Genomic DNA, 25005 nt, shown 5'->3' with positions numbered 1-25005 from the left:
ACAAGTACTTACAGATCAAACAGCACTACCACATCACCCAACAATCCCACCAAATGGAATTCATTTGAATGGAGACCATTCACGCGTGCATCCAGGAGCCACTGAGTGATCTGAGTAACGTGCATTTGTGAATTCAGGATTGAGATTCCTTGAAGTGTTCTCTTCACAGGTTTCAAACTTTCAATGATGCTGCATCCTATGCGGCATGGGTGGAGAATCTCAGGCTAAATCTGGCCCTCCTATGATCCCCAGATGGGCACGCAGCCTTTCATTGTCCTTACCCTTTGCTGCAGGCTCCGCTTCTGTCATTTCCAGCTTTTGTGCAGCTTCCCCCACCCCTGTTCTAAAGATTGAAATAGCCTCTCCGAAGATTTCATTACTGGGAGTAAGGGCACTAACCTACAATATCCTTGTTTTGCTGGTATTGGCATTTAAAGCCCTAAACAGTTTGGGGCCAGGTTATTTGAAGGAACGCCTCCTCCCATATGTACCTGCCGGGACCTTAAGATCATCTACAGGAGCCCTTCTCCGTGAGCCCCTGCCAAAGGAAGTGAGGCAGGTGGCTACTAGGAGGAGGGCTTTCTCCCGTGTGGCACCCCAGTTGTGGGATGAGCTCCCCAGAGAGGTCCGCCTGGCGCCTACCCTGTACTCCTTTCGTTGCCAGCTGAAGACCTTTTTATTCTCTCAGTATTTTAACACTTAATTTTAACTTAAATTTAAATTTCACTGTTTTAACTCTGTATTTTAATCTTATATCAATTTTGCTGCGTGGTTTTATCCTGGTTGTGCTTTTTATACTGTATTTTGTATTTGTGCTTTTAACCTGTTGGTTGTTTTCTTATGGTTTTAATTTTTGTGAACCTCCCAGAGAGCTTCGGCTATTGGGCGGTATAAAAATGTGATAAATAAATAAATAATAAATAAATAAATTGTTTGTTTGTTTGTTTATTCGTATTTTTGGCCTTACTCCTTTTGTTCTGCCCACCACTGGAATGCAGCCACCAAGAGCCTTTCCAAAATTGAATTTGGTTCTCTGGCTGAAAGAGACTCCCCACTCCTGCTAAATGTCATGTAAAAGTGAGTCTCAGTTAATACTGCTTTTTAGACATCCTTATCAGAGGAAAGGCCACAGCTCACTAGAAGGGTGTCCATGTGTCCTACTTCACAAAGGGCAGCCCTCTATTAGAAGGTGTCATATATTTGAAATACCTGATGAGGGATGTCTCCTGTACATTATGCTCAACATACAAGGCCCTCCTCCAAGGGTATCACCTAGGGTGATGCCACGACACAGGCTCTGAACAACAGACCCGGCCGCGGCTGCTCCCTGCTCAAGCCAAGCACCACCGCTTGATACGCCTGAGGCAAGGGATAAAAACCACTTTCCTCCAAACTAAGTGGAGAAAGGGGTTTAAAATGGAGAAGAATTTTAATATATATATAAAATAAAACACTGTGAATTATATGTGCTGAGGTGAATGGTTGTCAGAGTGGGTGTTAAATAAGTAAACTTAAGATGATAAATGCCAAACGGACACATGGGATTTTTGTGGTAGTTTAAAAACAAAACAATCAAAATTTATTTTCAAAAGTACACAAGCTTTGTTTCAAATAAACCATTTAAAAACCTTTTTGAAACCTTTCATACAATCCTTCCACTCATTCATATACACACTTTCCTTTCTCTCACACAATCACTCTTGAACTTTCTTTATTATCAGTATTGATTAATATACATCAACTACATGCACACCACACTCTAAAGACACCACTCTTTACACTGACTCTCAAATTTCCCAGAACTTAAGTACCCTAAACACAGACAGCACTAAAGACTCTAAGAGTACCTAACAAGTCCCCCACAATCCCCTCAGTCCTTCCCTTATATATCACTCCTCCCCCCTCCCAAGACATTCTAATTCAGCCCACTTGGCTAACATTCTAAAACCCACAGACTTACAAACTGCAGACATACATCTGAGAACTGACTTGTGGGGTGTAACGCCACAGGTGACTATATGGAAAGGAGGGCAGGAGCTCTGCCCCTTCACCAGATAGAAAAGAGGGCAGGCCTCCTGCAGCTTTAACTATTGTGATGAAGAGGAAATTTCACCAGGTGTTGCAAGCATACCAATGACACCTGCTGAAATCCCCTTTTCTATATAACTGTTATATACAGCAGCCCTCTCCCTCCCTTTCATATGGTCACCCTAGACTGTAACCAAGAGAGAGGGACTTCTTGGTTGTCCCCACCCCCACCCCAGCTATGGAATGATCTCCCTGATGAAGCCTGCCAGGCACCAACATGCTAAGTTAAAACTGCGCTCTGCTCTCAGGCACTGGGCAGCATACAATGAGTTCTAAATTAGGTCTTGGATCATCTTTGTCTGATGGTCTGAATGGTAATTAGACATATGTTGTCTCTCTCTGTGTGTTATCTGTTTATATGTTTGTTTTATGTGAATGCTTTTCTTTTCTTTTTTCTACTTCGCATAATGTATTTTATTTTATTTATTTATTTATTTATTTATTTATTTATTTATTTATTTATTTATTAAACTTATATACCGCTCCCATAGCCAGGGCTCTCTGGGTGGTTTACAGATGTGTGCTGCCCTCCAGGGCCATCTTTATTTGGGTTCAAAAGAGTGGTTTTCTGTTTTTGAACGGTGGCCTTAGCTAGACCTAAGGTTTATCCCAGGATTGTCCTGGGGTCATCCCTGTTCATGTAAATGACACACAGGATATCCCGGGAGCAGGCAGGGACAATCCAGGGATAAACCTTACATCTAGCTAAGGCCTCAGATTCCACCTCTGCCTTGGGCAAGTTATTTTCTTTTAGTCTCACTGGTTTGCCTTCTAGGAAATGATGGTTTTGCGATGGCCCTCGCCCACCATGGCTGCCATTTTATAATAACAACCGTGACATTCTCTCAAAATTCCAAAGTGGTGTAGCATTCAAATGATATTCATGGAGCTCAACATAGACAGCCCACATTTCAGAACTACCTGTACATGTTGAATGAAAATCCTAACAACAGAGAGGCACAATACATTGGGGAAACTACCTACAACTGACTATGGCTTATAAAGAAAAAAAATGGTTCAAGTGAATAGACCCTAAAGAGGTTTGCTAGAATATTTAGAAACTTATTTAAAAGTCTAGAGGGTTCATTTATTTTAAGAAGTTTGTAGCTTCCCCGGTTGCTGGAAAGATAATGAAAAACTTGGTTGAACTCTGTGCCCCAAGCAACATTTCCTACTCTGCAGCTTGATCCATTTTTGCAAGTAAGGTGACTCTTGCCTGTAATTGCCATGTTGAATGAATGAATGTGTTAATTGGTTAAGCTGGAGGCTTTAACATCAAAAGATACAAATAGCACATAACAGATTGTCAACGATATCAAAGCAACAGAAACAGACTCAATTATATATACAAGATCATTCTGACAGCCACATTAGATTTTAATAATAACAATTAAAAAAAAAACCCAGATATACTCCTAATAACTGCAGCAAGCGGGATATCCTTATGATTAATTGCCAAATCCCTGCCAATGACCAAATGACTTATTTCTGAGTGACAGATGATAATGGATTCTATTCAAAAGGAGGGATAATGGTACTTCTTCAAGTAAAGAAGGAAGAAGAGGAGAGGAGATGTAAAAACTTCCCAACGAACAGGCATCTCTTGTATAGTTTATACACATGCCAGAATGCTGAATAATACGGCAGCATTTTTTACATGTACCCAAAATGGCATTTTAAAAAATCCCATGGAGGCAACAGGAGCATGTCAAACTGCCCTAATTCCATGCAGTTTATTTTTATAATGCCATCAGACGAGCATCACAAAGGAAGGGCTAGTGCTGAAACTCAATACTCCGTAAGGATCCAAATTAGCCACAATGATCCATGCCTAGAGTTTGGGCACATGCAGATTGGTTTACTGCAATGTGTTCGATGTGGGGCTGCCTTTGAAGAGGTCTGAGAACATACAGCTACTTCAAAATGCAGCCACCAGGCTGTTGATGGGAGCAGGCCACAGAGAGCATACAACTATTTGGGCAATCATATACATCTTACAGAGACCACATAACCACTTAAAGGAACTGCACTGGCTGCCTATATGCTTCCGGTCAGAATTCAAGGTGTTGGTAATGACATTTAAAGCCCTAAACGGCTTGGGACCTCGCTTACTTGAGGGAGCGCCTCTCCCTATGCCTGCCCGAGACTTGAGATCTGTTGGAGGAACCCTTCTCCGCATCCCACCAGCACAACACATTCGCTATGATGGGACAAGGGAGAGGGCTTTCTCTGTTGTGACACCCCAACTGTGGAATGCCCTCCCCTTGGAGGCCCGACTGGCACCAACACTGATTTTATTCTGGCGCCAAGTGAAAACATGGCTTTTTAAGAAGGCCTTTATTGGTTAAATTCACTAACATGGCACATTGTTTTAACTGTTTTAATAGTTTTACTGCTTTTAAATTATATATTGTTTTAACTTGGTTTATGGTTTAATTTGTTTTTAGCTGTGTATATTTATTGTTTTATACTGTATGCTTTTATCTGTACGCCGCCCTGAGATCTTAATGATATAGGGCGGGATATAAATGTTTAAATAAATAAATAAATATCCTGTCTTAATAAACTGAGATATAAACAAGCTTTTTGGCCACACGTGCAGGCCAAACAAACCAGGAAGTCTTCAATTAAGGGTGCAACCTTATTCCTTTTGAAGGAGTGTTCCAAATAATCTCTGATCTCCTTGGGAGCTCTCTCAGGTACTGCAGGGCTCTCCCCACACAACCTCCACCATCCATTAGGACCATGATCCATGGTGCCTGAGAGTGATGGGAGAATTGCTATCACATACGAAGCATTAAAATATCATGATAATAAGGCAATCAGTATTCCCGTTTTACAGACACCTTGACTAAGGCTTCCCATTGAGTCCCTTCCATGGGATTATCTCAGATTCATTCAAGTTTCACATCCTGTTCACTCAGGGCATAATCCTATGCATGTTTAGAGAGAAAATGTCCTACAGCTCCTGGCTGACTGGGCAACACTGGGACTTGCAGGACTTTTTGCTGTCTAAATATTATTTATTTATTTATTTATTTAATGAATTAATTTCTGTACCACCCATAGCCATAGCTTTCTGAGCAGTTTGCAACAATTTATAAAAGTACAAAATACAACGTAGTCTAAAACATTTCAAGATAAAAAAAATAAAACAATGTAAACAGCTAAAAACAATTTTAAATAAACAACATTTTTCCCCTAATAGACCTGATATAAAAATGTGCATAGGATTCTAAAATAGATAGTGATGTGCAGTCTTGAGTAATGATACCCTTTGGGTCACTCCTAGCTGGGGCATTTCATTTCTGAACCTCTCCCCATCACAAAATTTACTGATTCACCTTCAGGCTGGACCAGCATGAAGCCTGCTTCAAATTCCTCTACAAGACAGCTGTTATCACAGGGTATGCCATTTGCACAAAGCAATGCAATAAAAACTTGGAGCACTTCTCCACCAACACCTGAAAAGCCAGTGTGGTATAGTGGTTAAAGTGTTGGACTGGGACTCAGGAAACCCAGAATCTATTTATTTATTTATTACATTTTTATACTACCCAATAGCCGAAGCTCTCTGGGCGGTTCACAAAAATTAAAACCATAATAAAACAACCAACATGTTAAAAGCACAATTACAAAATACAGTATAAAAAGCACAACCAGGATGAAACCACACAGCAAAATTGATATAAGATTAAAATACAGAGTTAGAACAGTAAAATTTAGATTTAAGTTAAAATTAAGTGTTTAAATACTGAGAGAATAAAAAGGTCTTCAGCTGGCGATGAAAGCAGTACAGTGTAGGCACGAGGCGGACCTCTCTGGGGAGCTCATTCCACAACCGGGGTGCCACAGCGGAGAAGGCCCTCCTCCTGGCAGCCACCTGCCTCACTTCCTTTGGCAGGGGCTCACGGAGAAAGACCCCTGTAGATGATCTTAAGGTCCGGGCAGGTAGATATGGGAGGAGGTGTTCTTTCAAATAACCTGGCCCCAAACCATTTAGGGCTTTGAATGTCAATACCAGCACTTTGAATTGGGCCCGGACCTAGACTGGCAGCCAATGAAGTTGTAAAAGGACTGGCGTAATGTTCAGAATCTAGTCCTCACGAAGCCATGAAACTCATTGGATGACTTTGGGCCAAGCACTGACTCTCAGCCTAACTCATAGGGCTGTTATGAGGATAAAATAGAGAGCAGCAGGATTGTGTATGCTGCCTTGAGCTCCTTGGAGGAAAGGTGGGATGTAAGTGTAACAAATAAATAAAATAAAAGTTTCCACCCCACCACCATACTAGCCACACCAACAGCTGTTGCATGAACAGAGTGATTTAAATTGACCTCTGTGTGGCAACAATAATATGCAAACAGCTCCCAGGTAGTCCTGGTAGGCAGTCAATCAAAATAACCAAATACATGAAATCAGCTATCCAATTTCATGTTGAGCTCAGCCGCCTGAAGATGAGTAATGAGTAATAGTATCAGGGAAGGCTTCAGAAGAGTGGTGACAAGAGATGAATTTCTAGACCTTATTGACAAACTGGAAACAAGCAAATCACCAGGCTCAGATGGTATCCATCTGAGAGTCCTTAAAGAACTCAAATGTGAAATTGAAGATCTTTTAATAAAAAGAAGATATCCCTAAGATCAGTCTGTGTACCAGAGACCTGGAAAATGGCCAATATAATACCCATTTTTAACAAAGGATCCAGGGGGAGTTCCAAGAAATTACAGGCCAGTTAGGTTAACATCTGTTGCAGGCAAATCAGTGTAAAATTATTAAAGCTAAAATTATCGACCTTGGGCTCATCTACACCAAGCAGGATATCACACTATGAAAGTGGTATGAAAGAGGTATATAAAAGGCAGGAGCCACACTACTGCTTTATAGTGGTATTGAAGTGCACTGACAACTGTTGGGGCCCATTGACAAATACCATATGCCGCTTTCATACCACTTTCATAATGTTATATCCTGCTTGGTGTAGATGCGTCATAGGCCCCAACAGTTGTCAGAGTTCTTCAGTACCATTATAAAACAGTAGTGTAGTTCCTGCAGTGCACTTCAATGCCATTATAAAGCAGTAGTGTGGCTCCTGCCTTTTATATACCGCTTTCATACCACTTTCGTAGAGGAATGTCCTGCCTGGTGTAGATGAGCCCTTAGCAGTCATGGCATAAGAGGAGACATCCTTATGGATTGGTACTGATTAAATAACTGGAAGCAGATAGAATGAATTTATTTATTTATTTATTTATTTATTTACATTTATATACTGCCCCACAGCCGAAGCTCTCTGGGCTGTTTACAACAATTAAAAATAGTAAACATCAAAAGTATACAAAAAATTTAAAAACATAAAAACAGTATAAAAACAACAGTATCCATTTAAAAACAACAATTCTGGGGTCCATTAAAAACAAACTTAACATTGTTAAATGCTGTTAAAATGCCTGGGAGAAGAGAAAGGTCTTGACCTGGCGCCGAAAAGATAACAACGTTGGCGCCGGGTGAGCCTCATCGGGAAGATCATTCCACAGTCGGGGGGCAACCACTGAGAAGGCCCTCTCCCTTGTTACCATCCTCCGAGCTTCCCTCGGAGTAGGCACTCGGAGGAGGACCTTAGATGTTGAGCGCAGTGTACGGGTAGGTGAATGAATGAATGAATGAATGAATGAATAGACAGTTCTCACAATGGTCCCTCAAGGATCTGTTTTCGGTCCAGCGCTTTTTACTGTGTTCATAAATGATCTAGAGCTAGGGGTGAGCAGTGAGATTACCATGTTTGCTGACAACGTATCATTATTTATTATAGTTCAAGCAAAAAGGGATAGTGAAGAGCTGCAAAAGAATACTTTCAAACTAGAGAGGTGGGTACTAAAATGGCAAATATAGCTCATGGTATGCAAGTACAAAGTGAAGCACATTTGGAGCAGGGATGAGACATTCCTAACTTCACATATGGGGTCTGAGCTGGCTGTGACTGACCACGAAAGGGGTCTTGGTTTTGTGGTGGATTGCTTGGGAAAACATTGACCCAGAGTGCGGTTGCTGTAAAACAGAAAGAGAAAAAGGCAAATTCCATGTTGGGGATCATAAGAGACAAATTGAAAATAAAATGCCAATATCGTATTGCCTTTCTATAACTCTATGGTGCAACCACACTCGGAATACTATGGAGAGTTCTGGTTACTGCACCTCGTACTGAATATTAGAGAACTGGAAAAGGGAAGCCCAATGCTGAAGGGATTAGAACAACTCCCCTGTGAGGGCATGTTACAATGTTTGGGGGATTTCAGCTTAGAAAAGAAAACGTGAGTAAAGGGAAACGTGATAAAGGTATGTAAAAGTAGGCATAGGTGTCATCCAATGAAACTGACTGGTGGGAGAGTCAGGAGAGATAAAAAGGAGGAAATTTTCACACAGCACATAGTTGACTATGGAATTTGCTACCACAAGACGTGGAGATGGCTGCCATTGTGAAACAGCTTTAAAAGGGGGTCACACGAATTCATAAGGCTACCAATGGCCACTCGTCCTGATGGCTATATCGTATCTCCAGTTTCGGAGGCTGGATGTTTCTGCATGCCGGTTGCTGGAGAACATAAATGGGCGGGTGCTATTGCACTCTGGGCTTCCCATAGGGATCTGTTTGGCCACTATGGGAACAGAATGCTGTACTAGATAGAGCCCTATTTAGGTGTTTTGAAAGTGTGTTGATCGCACAAGGAGGGTGAGTGTGCAAGCCCCGTCCCATCCGTAGTCACTCTGGTCATCCACTATGTGTAGAGCGTGACTGTCTGAAGCAGAGAACCTCATCTGTCCTTGGGGGCTGCCCGTGCGATTTGGAACGCTGATTATCCAGCATTCCAGATCACGTGGAGAGTTCTCACGGATAAAAGAGAGCTTCGGCTATTGGGCGGTATAAAAATGTAATAAATAAATAAATAAATAAATAAATAAGACAGTTGCCCACCATGTATACAGGGCACTGAGAGGGTTGAGGCTGGAGGTCTTCCTCTCTTGGCATGTTTAAACCCCATGCTTTGAGAATGCCTGAATAAAGCTTAAGCCTTTAGTCTAATTCAGCCAGGGCCGGTGCCAGACTATTTTGCCCCATAGGCAAGGCGAGCTCTGGGTGGGTGGTGGGGCTACCTCACGGTGGTGTGTGAGAGGGGGTGTCACTTGCGCTATCCCAGAGCTTATTGGGGGTGTAGCCCCACCTCTTATTCTGAGGGGCAGCCCATGGGCACCACTTCTTCCACTCTTCCCCAAGACACACACCCCCAGCTCTGGAAAGGCAGTCCGTCTGAGCCTCCTTCGGGGTACAGCAGCAAGGCTGGGGCACACCGCTTCTGCCCCCGACCATGCAGCTGTTCCTGGGGGGGAGTCTCTGCCCCGCAGTCCCTGCTTGGTCTCCAGTGGCTGCAGCTGTTCCATAGGGGCTGCCTGTCTCTTCACCCTCCTCACCCGCCACCCCGGCCCACAGAACCTTCGGCTGTTCCCAGCCCGCTCCTCTTCCATCTCCTCCACATCATCTCCAAGGGTTTTGCAACAAGCAAACCCCACCCCACCCGCGGAGAGCAGAAATGAGCGGCGCCTCTGATTGCAGCTGCAGAAAAAGGCTGGCCACGCGGGGGTGCAGGCAAGCCAAGCCCCCGAACCCCCAAAACCTCCGACCCCCAGGAGTGGGGAAAGGAGGTGCTCTGCACCCCTATTAATATTTTTATTTATTTATTTATTTATTTAGCACCAACAATGTACTTGGTGCGGTTCAAAATATACAAATATATGTATATTTGTGATGTCTGTGATGTCTGTGCCCAAGGCGGCTGCCTAGTTGGCCTTAATTGTAGCGCCGGCCCTGGATTCAGCAAGTTAATTCTTATGTTCTAAACTGCAAACACTGTATTGGCAACAACTAAAGTCGTACAGCCCCTCTGGCTAAATGCATAGGCGACAAACGCTTACACAGTACAAGCTGTAGGCAGAAATGTCTACTTGGACTGGTGCTGGAAGAAAATGAGCAGGATTTTTTATTATTATTATTCTTTTATTTTTAAAAACAAAAAGTCAACTCTTAGAAACCTCCCCAAAGTAACACAGATACAAGGAGGAGGAAGAACAAACATATGTGGAGCAGGAATAGCCCCAGAGAAAACAATATTTTAGGGATTCCTGTTTCTAGGAATTGGGCAGGCTACTCTCTTTTCGAACAGATGAATAAAATGCTGCTCACCCTTCTTACAAAAAGTTACCACAGAGCATGGGAGAGAAACAAAAATCGTTTATTTCTGAATTGCTACACCTGATGAAGTGAGGGGTTTTAGTGCGGTTGTAAAAGAAAGTCGCTCTACGTACGTTTGTTTAAAAACCAATGAAACATGCACACAATAGCAGCGGGTAAACTAAGGCGGCTGCTTAACAGATTGTTTAGTATTTTGGTGGCTGCCTAAATATTTTCAATACAAGGCATGTAATTGACTCAATAACTAGGAAGGGGGAAGGTTGTTTATTTTAAACGCTCCTAAACTAAAGCCAATGCCCAAAATTACTTCTCCATCAGCAGAACCATAAAAGGGCTGAAGATTGAAGCAGCATGCTGAACAGCTGGTATATTTCAATACAGAGGGTTTTCTTTTGCAACGTTTTCATGTGGCAATATTCTTTACACAGCCATACACAGTCTTTAAAGTTAGAGGCCAAGGAGACCAAATGATCCTTGTTCAAGATCACTCTCTATCATTTTGCAAATTAGAGCTATGTTCAATTAAAATCGAATTGCATCGTGAGCCAATCTGCGATGCAATACCAGGGGTGGGCAAATTTCAGGCGGAGGAGACTACAGCACCCCTCCTCAAGAACCCATACCTCAGCCCAGATGCCATCACTGCCAAAACTACTGCTGAATTCACCATGGTGGCACAAAAAGCAGGCATTTTGCAAAGAAACAAGACATTCAGGGAGTGTATCTTGTTTGCAAGCCAAGTTCTGTTCCTGGAAGGCATCCGGGAGCAGGAATGGGCTTCCAAAAATGGTTTGAGCTTCCCATGTTCTTTGTTCCCTGCCCGGACCCTAAGGTCATCCTCAGGGGTCCTTCTCCGCGAGCCCCTGCCAAAGGAAATGAGGCAGGTGGCTACCAGGAGGAGGGCCTTCTTTGCTGTGGCACCCCGGCTGTGGAATGAGCTCCCCAAGGAAGTTCGCCTGGCACCTACACTACCCTATTTCTTCGATTGTAAGATGCCATCGATTGTAAGACACACACTAATTTCAGTACCACCAACAGAAAAAAAAAACCCTAAGACACACCTGCGATTCTAAGATGCACCCCATTTTTAGAGATGTTTATATGTGGGGGAAAGTGCGTCTTAGAATCGAAGAAATAGGGTATATTCTTTCAGATGCCAGGTGAAGACCTTTTTATTCTCCCAGTATTTTAACCTTTTATAAATTTAATTTTAACTTGGCTGTTTTAAATCTGTATTTTAAATTTGTATTTCTGCCCCACTGCTGCTTTTATCCTGGTTGCTGCTGCTTTTATCCTGGTATTTTATATCATGTTTTTATACTGTTTGTTTGATATTTTGAATGGTTTTTAATTTGTGTGAACCACCCAGAGCCTTGTGTGGTGCAGAGTGGTAAAGCAGCAGTTTCTGCAGCTGAAACTCTCCCCACGGCCTGAGTTCGATCCCAGCAGAAGCTGGTTTCAGGCAGCCGGCTTGGGTCGACTCAGCCTTCCATCCTCCCGAGGTCAGTAAAATGAGTACCCAGTTAGCTGGGGGAAAGGTAATAATGGCCGAGGAAGGCAATGGCAAACCACCCCGCTATAAGGCCTGCCAAGAAAACGTCAGCGAAAGCTGGTGTCCCTCCAAGAGTCAGTAATGACTCAGTGCTTGCACGAGAGGTTCCTTTCCTTTCCTGAACCACCCAGACAGCTTCGGCTATTGGGCAGTATAAAAAATAAATAAATAGCATTTTTCTTTCTTTTCTTTTCTTATTCCTTTTCTTTTTGCTGCAGCCATGGCAAATTTGGCAGCTATGGAGCCAGGGGTGGGGTGCAAAAACAGGAGCGGGCACATGGAGCCCACCCCAGGTTTTTGTTCATCCAAAATGATACCAGAAACAGGGTCCCCAGAGGGAATGAACCCCCATATTGGCCTTTACATGCCGTTACATGCAAACCGAATGACCTCATGAAGATAATACTTACGTACTTTAACCAATGTTGCTCACAGATCATAAATTTTTAAGCACTACCAAATCCTCCTTTCTCCACAAGACCAGAGAACTAACCCAATGACAATCAGAAGGGCTATGACTTTTGTGTTTGGCAAGCTTCACTACTATATCAGACCAGAGACACCATGGTCATGGTGGTGCTCAGTCAGAAATTGCAGAAAACATCGCTACAAGCATAAAAAGTTCATTACATTCCTCAACCATGAAGTCACTGGGTGGTCAGTGATTATGAGAACTGTCATCCAAAACATCTGGAGAACATTAGGTTGCCTGTTCCTCTCTCAGACAGACATCTCCTTGTGTCTCCTCCTCCTTAGAAACTTTAAAACTGGCATCGCGCAAACATTTTAAGCATTATATTAAGCATTGTGCAGGAAGGCTTGCATGTGGTGGTAGCCTTGCATTGTGCAGGAAGCCTTGCATGGAGTCTTTGTTGTCTCATCTGAACCTTTGTCAGGCAAGGATTCACTCATGTATATAGGCTGGTTTGTTTCCCAGTGATACTGTCGTCCAGATCCTTTTTCATGCCCTCTTTTATGAAGACAATTGAATCGTTGCCTGCCGTCTTTTGTCCTTTTGGTATAGCGGGTGCCTACTATTCCACCTCAGTCTGTTGCCTTGTGATACAATTGCTTTGTAGGAACAAGGATCTACGTCCTACGCTTTGGGCCATTTCTTTGTGTCAAGTCCCCCCAGAGCCTACATTATACCATGCTGTTCTTGGTTGGGTTTGTACACATCCCTTCATTCTTCATAATCCATTTTTAGCAACATAGAAAATCTTTTTGCTGCTGGACAGAAGTTCAGTGGTGTGCATATGCTAGCTTAATTGTTCTCAAATCCATTAGCTACTGACAGCCAGTCTAGTGTAGTGGTTAGGATGTCAGGCTAGGATCAGGGAGACCTGATTCTAAAACCAACCCGGCCATGAAACTCACCAGCTGACCATGGAACCTTGCCTGAACCAAGCTTCAGCCCTTTTGTCAAGAGGAGACCATTCTGCCCAGAGAGATGGAATATTACAGCAGAAACAATGCCTATCTGTCCCATAACACAAAGTTCAAAATGTTTGTAGAAACATTGCAAAGGCTACTAATGCACCTTATCCTAGACAAATTGGAGCCTGGAAATAGTGGGCTGCAATGGATACTTATCAGAGGATTCATAAGACTAAGGCCGTTGCTAGACGAGGGTTTAGCCTGGGCTGATACCCGGGCTCACCCCTGTGTGTCCAGATGATGCACAGAGGATTCCGGGGTCAGCCCGGGCTAAACCCTCCCTTGGCCTGGGATAACCGGCACCGGTTGTGGCCCGGTATTTCCACAGCCCCGGGCTGAACCTGGGGCTGCGGAAGGTCTAGCCGGTTCTGCAGCTTTTCCCGGCTACACAGCTTACTCGTGAGTAGCCGGAAGAAGCCGTGCACTGGGCACAGCGCTCCATAGGGCTGGGGGGGGGATCGTGGGGGGGAGAGATGGGGGCCAGAGGGGGAAGAGCAGACCCGGTGGGAGAGATGGGGGAAAGAGCGGAGCCAGGGTGGGGAGATTGTGGCCCAGGGGGATCGGAGATCATGGCTGGGGGGGGCAGAGGGGGCACCGGACATGACGGGCGGGCGAGTGGGTGAGCTAGCGGGGTGGGCAGGCAGGGGATCGGACATGGCGAGAGAGTGGGCAGGCGAGCAATCGGGGGAGCGGGGGGTCGTCAGACATTTGGGGGGGAATCGGGGGCAGGGGGAGTGGGGAACCCTTTTTTTTAAAAAAAAAAAGACCTACCTTGTTGTTGGTGTACTCCTGCGCACATGGTCCTTTAAAGTTTTTTTTTAAAATGGCCAACGCGACAGGGCTTACCCTTACCCCGTCGCATGTCACATGTAGACTGGGGTGACAGCCCGCGCTAGCTGCAGTGCGGGCTCACCCCTACTCCCCACCGGATTAACAGGTAGGTCTAGCAAAGCCCTAAGCCAAAAGCCAACTCATATTGGCTTCACAAAACCAAGCCCTTCCCAAAATAGCTACTGTACACACATGAAATACAGTTGCCAACAAGCAATCGGAGATTCTGTTTCACGTAGAATGCAAATGGGAAGCCTGTTCACCTCCAGGTGTTGTTGGATTCCATCAATCTCAGACAGCATGACCAATGGTCAGGGATATTGGAAGTCCAACAACATACATTCCCCATCCCTAATGTAGGACATCTAGCTAGTTTTGTGGTGTTTCAACCAATAAATTTCATCAAGAGATGGCTTAATTGATCAACCAGTTTAATAGATTTCTGTCAGGGTTTACTATCAAGCATATTCAAAGCAGTTAAGACTAAGGCCATGGCTAGACGAGGAGGGTGGAGGGCGACGATCTCACAATTTTATGATCGCGAGATCGTCACCCTTGTCTACACATGGCAGGCAACATCGCGGCCGCCATTTTGAATTTCGTTTTCTTAAAGGAAAAGGAGCGCACGAGTACTCCACCGAAATCATACGTTTTTTTTTTAAAAAAAAAAACTCATGCTCCCCCCCCACCCCACCCCCAATGGGCACAGAGATCCTGAGGAGCTTTGTGCCCCATGCCTGGTTCCCAGCTCCTCGAGTTACTCATGAGGAGCCAGGGAAAAACCGCAATGGCGGGCTACATGTTCTGCAGTCTCGGGATCATCCCAAGACTGCAGAAAAATCGAAATGAATGGGTAGGGCAATGTCCCGGGGAAAGGGAGAGATCATTCCTCCCTGCTCCCAGGATGCCCTGTGCGTCGTGTGGGATGATCACAGGACGATCCCCAGGATATCGCCCCGTCTAGCCATGGCGTCTGTCAAAGTTTAAAGTAATTAGAACAACAAAAAAAACAATCATGAAACAAAATGAAAACAGAAATCATAACATTAGAGTAAGCCAACTTAAAACAGCTCAATCTCATAGGAATAAGCTGGGTTAAAAGGAAGACACTTAGGCCATGGCTAGACCAGACCTATATCCCAGGATTGTCTCGGGATCATCCCTGTGCATCCAAATGACACACATGGGATCCTGGGAGCAGGCAGGAATGACCCCTCCATTTGCCTGGGATAATCCTTAGGTCTGGCTAAGGCCATGTTCTCAAAACTGTAAACATCAGATTACCTCCTATGCTCCTGCAGCTCAGCACCGTGTCAAAACAAATCATGAAGAACCAGCCCAAAGTTATTCGTAAAAACGAATGACTTTTTTGGGGGGGTATGTGTGCACACTGTGTTTTCACATGATCTAATATGTTGAGGTTTAACTACCACAGACCATCCAGCCTGCCCAAGCACTATCACATTAAATGTAGCTAGTTGAGGATGTCTGTGGGTAAGCCAGAAGGTTTGCCATTGTTGTGTAATAGCTGTTACCTAATATAATAGCCAATGGAGTAGTGTAGAGTTGCAGTTCTTGCACGTTTGCAGTAGCTGTTACCCCAGGGCATTGTGTGCTCTGATAGCTAATTTCTCTATTACACAGAAACCTTTAGGAGCCCTTAAGTAACAGCTACATACACTGGCATTCTTCTCAGTATATTTAAGTAGCTTCCCGTTGATTTAACAAAGTCAACTTCCTGCAGCGGATGCTCTTTCTACTCAAAGACATTAGAAATACCTAGTAACCAACACCTAGTTACCAAGTGCACAGCGGTTTTCCAGGATCCCAGGTGTCTTGTTTGCATCATAAATATTTGTGGCATTTTCCCTAAGGTAAATTAGCTTAACACAAAATAGTTGCCAGCTTTCTTCGTGTTAGGACATAAAGGGAGCTTGCAGTTATCTCCTTAGCTAACTGCAGAACTTCACAGAATAGCCCCCCCCCCCCAAAAAAAGCCAGAATTTCAGCTGAATACCATAGACCTTTTTAGCAAAGAAAACAAAGTGGGATTGACTTAAAACAGTGGCTCAGTTCAGACAACACGTTAGTCAACGCAGTGTGAAACTCCACTCAACAGTTGAGTTTTTAGAGGACACTCCCCTCACATGTTCTAACTCCACCGTTGTGTGACAGGTAACTCTGTAGCCAGTGGGAAAAGTCAACTCAACACACTAGAAAACTCCACGGAGCCTTTCACACAACATACACAACACAACAGTTGTGCAGGAACTCTGCACAGTGTGGCTATTCTGCATGGAGTATTTCTTTAAAAAACAACAACACTCCACCGTGGAGTCCCACCAGACAATACATTGCTCAACAGTGGTGTAAAAACCACCGTGGAGTTCTAAAACCACCATAGAGAAACGTGTTGTCTGAAGTGATCCAGTGTTTCCCAAGCATTCTATCTTCAGGGGGAACCTTTTCTACATCAAGTTGTCTGCTGATGAATTGCTGCATGACGCTAGGAAGTATTCTAGGTTCTAGTATTCGTAAGCCACTGGACTTGTGTGAACGAAGAGTGCAGCATAGAATACATCTAACAGTCCTCTGCAATCTGTACATTTCAGGGAAGATTAATTGGAACACAAGAAGTAGCCTCATCATGTGTGAGTCCATTGGTCCATCCAGCTCAGTAAAGGCTGCACCAGGGGTGTTGAACATCTTTCTGCATGAGGGCCAAATTCATTTTCAGAGAAGCTCTCAAGGGCCAGTTTTTAGTAGTGAGAGAGGCTGAAGTCAAAAGAAGTGGGACCAAAAACACCAACATATTTTAGCTTAAAGCTCTTATCTCCAGGAACGAAGCCTTAAGACAGGCATTTACAACTTTTAGAATGCGGGGGGGGGGGGGGAGAGAAACTGCACCAAAGGTGGGAATCCACCAAACAATTGGCACTTGGGGGAAAACTGCCCAGAAGCTGGAAACCACCAGCAAATGGGTGGTTGGGGAGAAGAGGTGGGGCCTTCTGAGGATACCAAAGGGTTAGACAGAGACCCCTGGATGGCCAGACTTGACCCCCAGGTCAGAGGTTCTGCATCCTTGCTTTTCATGCAAAGCATATGCTCTACCATTGAGTTATAACCCTTCCTTCAAAAAACATAGGAAATTATGTTATACTATGTCAGAGTACTTGTTCATTTAGCTCAACATTGTCTACTCTAACTGACAGTGAGTGGTAAGCATCTTAGGTGCAGGTCTTTTGAGTGGAGATTCCAGTTCCTCCAAACCTGGGAGTTTCTGCACTGCAGTGCCTGCACACCGCTGCTAAGCAACCTTCCCACTCCTTTCAGTAGTGATGGACAGTGGTCTTCTAGCAAAGCTACTGCACTCTTACTGATTGTCTCATTGGAGATCCTCTGGTACAGATCTCCAAAGAAACCCAACATTTCCCACAACACAGTTTGAAAACAATCGACTTGAAGCTATAGTTCTAGAAGCGTTTTGTGGGGGGGAAACTATATATAAAGCACCTTTTAATATATAAATAAGGAAGAACCAAATAAAAGTTCACTGAAAAAGCTAACGAACAAAAAGAGTTAGTGAAGGCGTTTAAACTGTGGTTATGTAGCCTCCACGGTTAGGAATGGTTCACATGACATGCTAAACCATAATGTTTAGATCATCACCATGGCTTAGCGTGTCATCTGAACAGGGTGAAAGCCTTTGAGCCTTTCAATGTTTCCAACACACACACACACACACACACACACACATGTTTTTTCTACCATGGCTGAAACTGTTCATGAAAACTGCCCCTTACTTTTAGATCAGCCGTAATTGTTTATTTCGGGAAGTGTTGGACTACACATCTGCAGTGGCACTAAACTATATGGCTGAATGCAGGGCAACCCCCAAGAGACAATGGTACACAGAGAGAAACTGCTGCTCTCCATCTTAAACAGGCTCAGGGTGCAGGCAAGCTCCATTGTCAGGAAACTAGAAGAAATTAAGTTGCCCTTCCTGGTTATAGCAAACATGCAGGTAAAGGGTCACAGCAGTGTACCTATATAGCCAAGCTTTGCACTGCAAGATACACAAACACCCGTTGGCCATCTGCTCCTCCTTTTATCTCCACCATCTATTTACCCAACTGTAGTGTTTGCATTGAACATTTTAGATACTGCAGCTGCAAAACTCATTTGCTGTGTCTTGTCTTGTGAAACACCATATATATTACTTTTCCCCCTCTCTGAAATAGGTCTATTTATGGAAGAAATGTGCCCTAGCATACAATAATTTAGCTTATGTCACACACACACACACACACACACACACACACCGTCTTTTCCAGATCAGTCCAGTTGTGTGTGTATGTGCGAGTGTGCGTGTGTATAGTATGCATACTAACAAAGATGAATCATGTTCCAAAAAAAGAAGAGCAATGTAGTCACAGCATTGCAGACCAAGTGAACAGGGCACCAACATTTCTGTTGCATTTAAGCATCATTACTATTATCACTCAACAGATCATCTCTTGTGGTGGAAGGGGACATTTCTGAAGCCCAATACCACCTCTCTTTCTCTCCTTCCCCTCCTTCAGTTGTTTTATAGATTTATATGCCACCCTTCTCATCTCATGAGGCACAGTGAAACCCTTGCTTCAGATTATTATTATTATTATTATTATTATTATTATTATTATTATTATTTATTTATATAGCACCATCAATGTACATGGTGCTGTACAGAGTAAAACAGTAAATAGCAAGGCCCTGCCGCATAGGCTTACAATCTAATAAAATCATAGTAAAACAATAAGGAGGGGAAGAGAATGCAAACAGGCGCAGGGTAGGGTAAACAGGCACTGGGTAGGGTAAAACTAACAGTATAAATTCAGAACAAAATCAAGTTTTAAAAGCTTTAGGAAAAAGAAAAGTTTTTAGCTGAGCTTTAAAAGCTGTGGTTGAACTTGTAGTTCTCAAATGTTCTGGAAGAGCGTTCCAGGCATAAGGGGCAGCAGAAGAAAATGGACGAAGCCGAGCAAGGGAAGTAGAGGCCCTTGGGCAGGCGAGAAACATGGCATCAGAGGAGCGAAGAGCACGAGCGGGGCAATAGTGTGAGATGAGAGAGGAGAGATAGGAAGGAGCTAGACAGTGAAAAGCTTTGAAGGTTAACAGGAGAAGTTTATATTGGATTCTGAGGTGAATTGGAAGCCAATGAAGAGATTTCAGAAGCGGAGTAACATGGTCAGAGCGGCGAGCCAAGAAGATGATCTTTGCGGCAGAGTGGTGAACAGAAACCAACGGACTGATGTCTGCTCACTGTTTGCCTTGCTGCTATTGGGCCACTCTTCACCCCTGTCATCACCGCCATGCTACATAAGAACATAGGAAGTGCCCTGATGCTGGATCAGACTGAGGGTCCACCTAGTCCAGCACTCTGGTCACACAGTGGCTGACCAGCCGTCAACAAGGAACCAACACAGCAGGACGTGGTGCAACAGCACCCTCCCACCCATGTTCCCCAGCAACTGGTGCACACAGGCCTATTGCCTCGGATACTGGAGGTAGCACATAACCATCAAGGCTAGGAGCCATTGATAGCCTTCTCCTCCAGGAATTTATCCAACCCATTTTTAAAGCCATCCAGATTGGTGGCCATCACTACCACCAATGCTTTTGGCACTCCCTCTTTGACTTGCTGCTGGGCATGGTGCCACCACCGCTTTTGCGCTTCCTTGGCTGGTTGGCCTGCTCACCCACTGCTGCAGCAGAGAAGCAGGCATACATGCACTGGTGAGATTGCACACAGTGCCACCACTGATGCAGCAACAACAACAACAACCAAAGGACATGGAATAACGGGCTCAAGTTACAGGAAGCCAGATTCTGGCTGGACATCAGGAAAAGCTTCCTGACTGTGAGAGCGGTATTACAATGGAACCAGTTACCTGGGGAGGTCATGGGCTCTCCCACACTAGAGGCCTTCAAGAAACAGGCGGAGTCAGGTATGCTTTACGGTGGATTCCTCCATTGAGCAGGGGGTTGGACTTGATGGCCTTATAGGTCCCTTCCAACTCTACTATTCTATGATTCTGATTCTATGACATGGGGATGAAGAGCTGGAGGGTGGCAGCAGCTCCTCCCACTTCAGGTGGTGCAATGGATTGTGCTGGCCCTGCTTCAAAAGGGTGTTCCACAATGTAAGGATACACACCGCAAGAGCACCTTACAGGAGGGAACGTTCTCAGCTGCTCCACACAGTGTGTGTTGGGGTGGGGTGGGGACTGTACAGCATGGGTAGAGCAAATGATTTTCATGCAGAAGGTCTGAGGCTTGGTCCCTGGCATTTCCAGTGAGAAGAATCAAGCAGACGTTGATGTGAAAAAGGACTGCTTGAGACACAGAACAGCCATTGTCAGAGTAAACAGCACAGGGCTGGATGTGTGTGTTTTTTGACATAAAGCAGCATCCTCATTTTTTTATTTTTATCCTGCTGTATGTTTTACACGGGAGGAAGAAAAGGAGGATCTATCTTGTGAATCTCTCCTATTGAATTGAGACAAATGTATTTACTTGAAATGTATTTAAGCACCAGTCCTAAAGGGACTCTCCTGGTTTGCAGTTTGATCTGTAAGAGTGAACTTCTCAAATCAGTCACTCCACAGCAAACGTGCCCTCTGGATGTGTTTCACTGCAGTTCCCATCATCCCCAGTCAACTTGGCTTAATACTGCACAACCCACAAGTTCCCAAACATCAATCAGTTCATAACCACAGACACAGAGTATGATACAGCATGCAATTATATGGTCTTAAAGTTCGCATCATTTGCTCTAAATAAATCCCATTAAATTCATATTATTCTGAAGTGGCAAAGGACTGTAACCTATGAGCAATAATAGACACACAAATGATGTATTTTGAGTTATTGGTCATTGTATTCAACCGTATATAGAAGACTATATTTCCTATTAGATGTGGCTCCAGGTTGTTGGCTTTAAGCTAGGCAAGACATACCATGTTATTGCGTTAGACGCAGATTCAACAAAAACATGTGAGTACTAACATTGCCACAACATTGTTAAGTACAGTGGATACACAGGGCAACCTCGTGAGTATCAGCACAGGACGATGTATGCAAAAATTCACAAATACAATGCAAAAAAATAGGTGCATCAGTACACAAATGCAATTCAATATTAGATGACAAAGCAACCAGGAGCGGCGTGGATGACATCAGCAAAAGAAAGAAACAAGATTCATTTGAGGAAGTCTTTGGCCAACCAGCCAGCTTTAAAACTGCATAACGAGATCTGTAACCACAGTCTTCAAATGTCTTACTGTGGAGTAGCCCCATAGGTTAACAGGCTCGCTCTAAAAAGTGCCATGAATGTCATAGTCTTGACATCTTGATCCTAAGCACATTCTCTTGTAAAGGTTATTGATTTCAACCGTCCTTATTTCCTATTGTGTTTAGGACTACAGCCCAAATCATTTCCATCTCTCATCATGGGTGCAAGTTGGCATACAAACGTCATTTGTAAAGGTGCAAAAAAAGTGAAACAGATTCCTAATAGGTCAAAAGGGAGAGTGATGTCCTAAGGAATCAGATCTGATCGCTGTTCCCCACCTTCCTTCCTCACCACGACAAAGATAATACATTGGGAAATGTTTTGCCTCCACAAACTTCTAATTTTGGAGCTATTCGCATTTATAAAACCAAACAAACAGCACACAACCAATTGTTTACAAGGATTTTTTTCATCATCACTGAAAATAAATGCCCACAGCAAAATGCTCCTAGGATATAGTGTACAACAGATGGGATTGAATTAATACAAATGACAGCAAGCATTGAGCTGCACTCTAATTGAACTTTATACATTTGGCTGCCCTAACAAATGATAGTGCAGTTGTTCAAAGTATATTAAAAAAAAAAAACTTAAATCTCAAGCTGATGCTCTAGCAGCTACAGTCTATCCCCTAATTTGTATTTAGAGCCCCTCCTCTCTCTCTTTTTTCATGCTATCAACACAGAAGCATGCTTATACTCTCAGCCTTGCATTTCCCCGAGAGCATGCGCAGGAATGCGATATCCAGGAGCCGTTCGATATCACCTGGTGAAAAGGCATATGCACATTTTGGCTAGACAGGACAAGGCCAACATGAGCTTTCATCAAACGTGACCACCCTGCCCAGCCAAGCACATTCAACTTTAGAGCCTTCTTAAACAAGACTTTGCTTGAAGTGTGACATTCTCCCACACAGCCATTTTCAAATGAGAAACTTCTGACAACAGCCTCAGATGTATTTTTGAAAATCCCATTTCCCCCCACCCCACCCTCAACTGGCTTTCCTTTTGCTCAAACTTTTGTCTAGATAATCACTATCATCATCACCATCCCAACTCTCAGTTAGCTGTCTGCATACCATCTTTCTTTCTTTTTCCCCCTAAGCATCTCAGGCAGTACCTCACAAGGGACCCCAGAGGTTGGACAAACACAGCATAGAGAGGGGAAAACTGGCTGAGAAAGGGGTCTTTATATACACGTATGAAGGCTCAGAGCTAATAACTCAGTGTGCTATTGACACAGCGAAATGCAAACAGTCAAGTCTCTTTCAGAATAGCATGAGTCATGGTATCCCTCTTAAGTTTGTGTTTCCCTGTTCTTTCCCAGCTGTTGGCAAAAGCAGCCTAGCAGTGGTTGAAACATATTTTTGCGAATGCATTTAGCTGCAGGGGATGTCCTTCCCTTCTGGCTGCTACATGTACCCTGTCATCTATAACCGCCACAACAGCCATGCAAATAAGACCCAGGGCTAAGCAGTACTACAACTTCTCCAGCAAGCTAACAAGTCAAATTGCAAGGTTTGTTTCCTTTTACGTAATTAGTAGTTGTGGAATCAGACATCCACCTAACTAATCCCCATTCCAAACGGCACTTGGATCCTAAACGCGTTTACTTAAATGTAAGCTCCATGGCTTTCAACAAAACTTCCACGTAAGCATACTTTGTTAGAACCAAAACCTGAGTTCACGGCTTAGCAAAGTGGTGGAATGTGAGGGAGAAAAAAGTGGGACCACTGAGAACTGGAAAGAGGGGAGAAGGGGTTTCGTCAACGGTGCACAGTCTATGGCAACCTTTGCATTTTTTATCATAATCTACAAAATGAGCCGAAAAGAAAGAAAGAAAAAACCTCAGGTCTGATCTCTACAAAAAGCAAACCAGCAAACAAAAAATGAGACAGCAGTGGCAGCCGGTCCCTGGCTGCAAATCCCAAAGTACTGCTAGTAGCCTCAGCAAAACTGTCCATTGTTCCAGGTTTCCAAGAAAGACAGAAAACTACATCGTTAAAAACTGCACAAGCCCATTTTTGCCCAGATACACCACACACACACACTTTCCCTTCATCAGCAGTTCCCTCACGACCAATGAAACAGTAGCCGCAAGTAGCACATTTGTGTGTGTGTGTGTGTGTGTGTGTGTGTGTGTGTGTGTGTGTGTGTATGCAATGTGTGTTGACAGGGAAACTGTGCCTTATTTCAAAAGAACTGGGAGGAAATGATAAGGAATTACCCTTCCAAATCGGGGATGGGGCGGATGTGGGGGAGCCAGAGATGGTTTGTACATGCCAGAGAGAAAAAGAGAAGTGGGGGGGGGGGAGAGAGAGAGAAAGTGTTGGGAGAACAGTTTGGAAAGTTTTGATTAAATATCGCTGTCCAAGTCAAACAGCAGGGAAACAAAGTTTTAAGATCAAGTTACTCCAATATGTGGTTGGTTGGTTTTTCCTTGTTGCATCCCCGCTTTACAACTCTGATAAACTAGAGCACCCAAAGGTGCAGCCAGGGTTGGACCTTGGGGCCAATATCCAGTAGCCCTGCAACCCAGGGGGTCACCCCCCCCCCAAATGGCCACTCAGAGAGCGGCAGGTGCTGAAGGCATCAGGGCAAGGGGAACAAACTCCCATTTTATTCCTGCAGACGCGATGAGGCTATGATTTCGGTGAGTTCAACATGCAAATCTGCACATGCTCAGAGTATTGCCATGATTATTTTTAATCCGGATCGGCAAACAGGTTAACTGTTGTCGTTCTAACGTATCACAACTGAAGTGATGGCAGCCTAAAGGGGAGAGAGGGTGGGAGGGTGGGGTGGAGAAGAAAACCATTAAATCCAGGGTCTGAAATGATCTGTCTGCACCGCCCAGAGCAGCGCCAGGAAACAAACCAAACTCTATAAAACTATGACAAACTAGAGCCCCGTCAGAAACAAGCGAAACTATATCACAAACCAGAGCATCACCCGAAACAAAGGCACTGGGGGGGTTGGGGGTGGGGAGAGAGAGATTAAAGAAGTAGTCACCTTGTTGTAGTTGTAGTAACCCAAACACTGGCCAAAGTCCAGGTTGGAAGGATCCCCGGGAAGAGCGCTTCCAGATGCAGCTGGATAAAATCTTACATCCATGTTGGGGCTGTTTCGGGTGGGGAAGGGGGTCGGGTCGCGGGGGGGGGGGGGCGAATGGAAGAAGAGTTCAGGGGAGAGGGAGGAGGGCTTCCTTGTGGTCCAAAGGGGGGAAGTTCGGAGCGGCTGGAAATAGATCCACCTTCCCCAGCGCCGTGGGTCTGGAGGGCACCGCGTCGATCAAGTTGTTTTTTGGGGAGGGGACGGGATCAGCGAAGGGGAGAGAGGCGAAGAGGCTTCCTGGAGGACGAGGAAGGAGGGAAAACAAACAAGGGATGGGATGCGAGAGGCGGGAGGGGAGGGGAGGGGAGGGGAGGGCGGCAGGTGAGCAGGAGCGAGGGGGAGGGGAGGGAGGTACAGGTGAGGGAGGAGGAGGAGGAGGGAGGGGGCGCTTTGGCGTCCTGG

At 44.4% G+C, this 25005-nt stretch overlaps 1 protein-coding gene across 1 annotated transcript in view; it reads right to left on the bottom strand.

The window, feature by feature from the left end:
• Window positions 1-24603, bottom strand: part of TOX3 (TOX high mobility group box family member 3) — a 110682-nt gene extending 86079 nt beyond the window's left edge. Inside the window, exon 1 of the mRNA XM_063141163.1 lies at window positions 24502-24603. Coding sequence (XP_062997233.1) covers window positions 24502-24603 — 102 coding nt within the window. The remainder of the gene's footprint in view (window positions 1-24501) is intronic.
• Window positions 24604-25005: the final 402 nt, after the last annotated feature.

The sequence above is a fragment of the Elgaria multicarinata genome, chromosome 14 (assembly GCF_023053635.1).
Source record: "Elgaria multicarinata webbii isolate HBS135686 ecotype San Diego chromosome 14, rElgMul1.1.pri, whole genome shotgun sequence".
In the NCBI taxonomy this organism is placed as follows: Eukaryota; Metazoa; Chordata; class Lepidosauria; order Squamata; family Anguidae; genus Elgaria; species Elgaria multicarinata.
The sequence above is the reverse complement of the archived record's forward strand: the minus strand, read 5'-3'. Positions and strand labels throughout refer to the sequence as shown.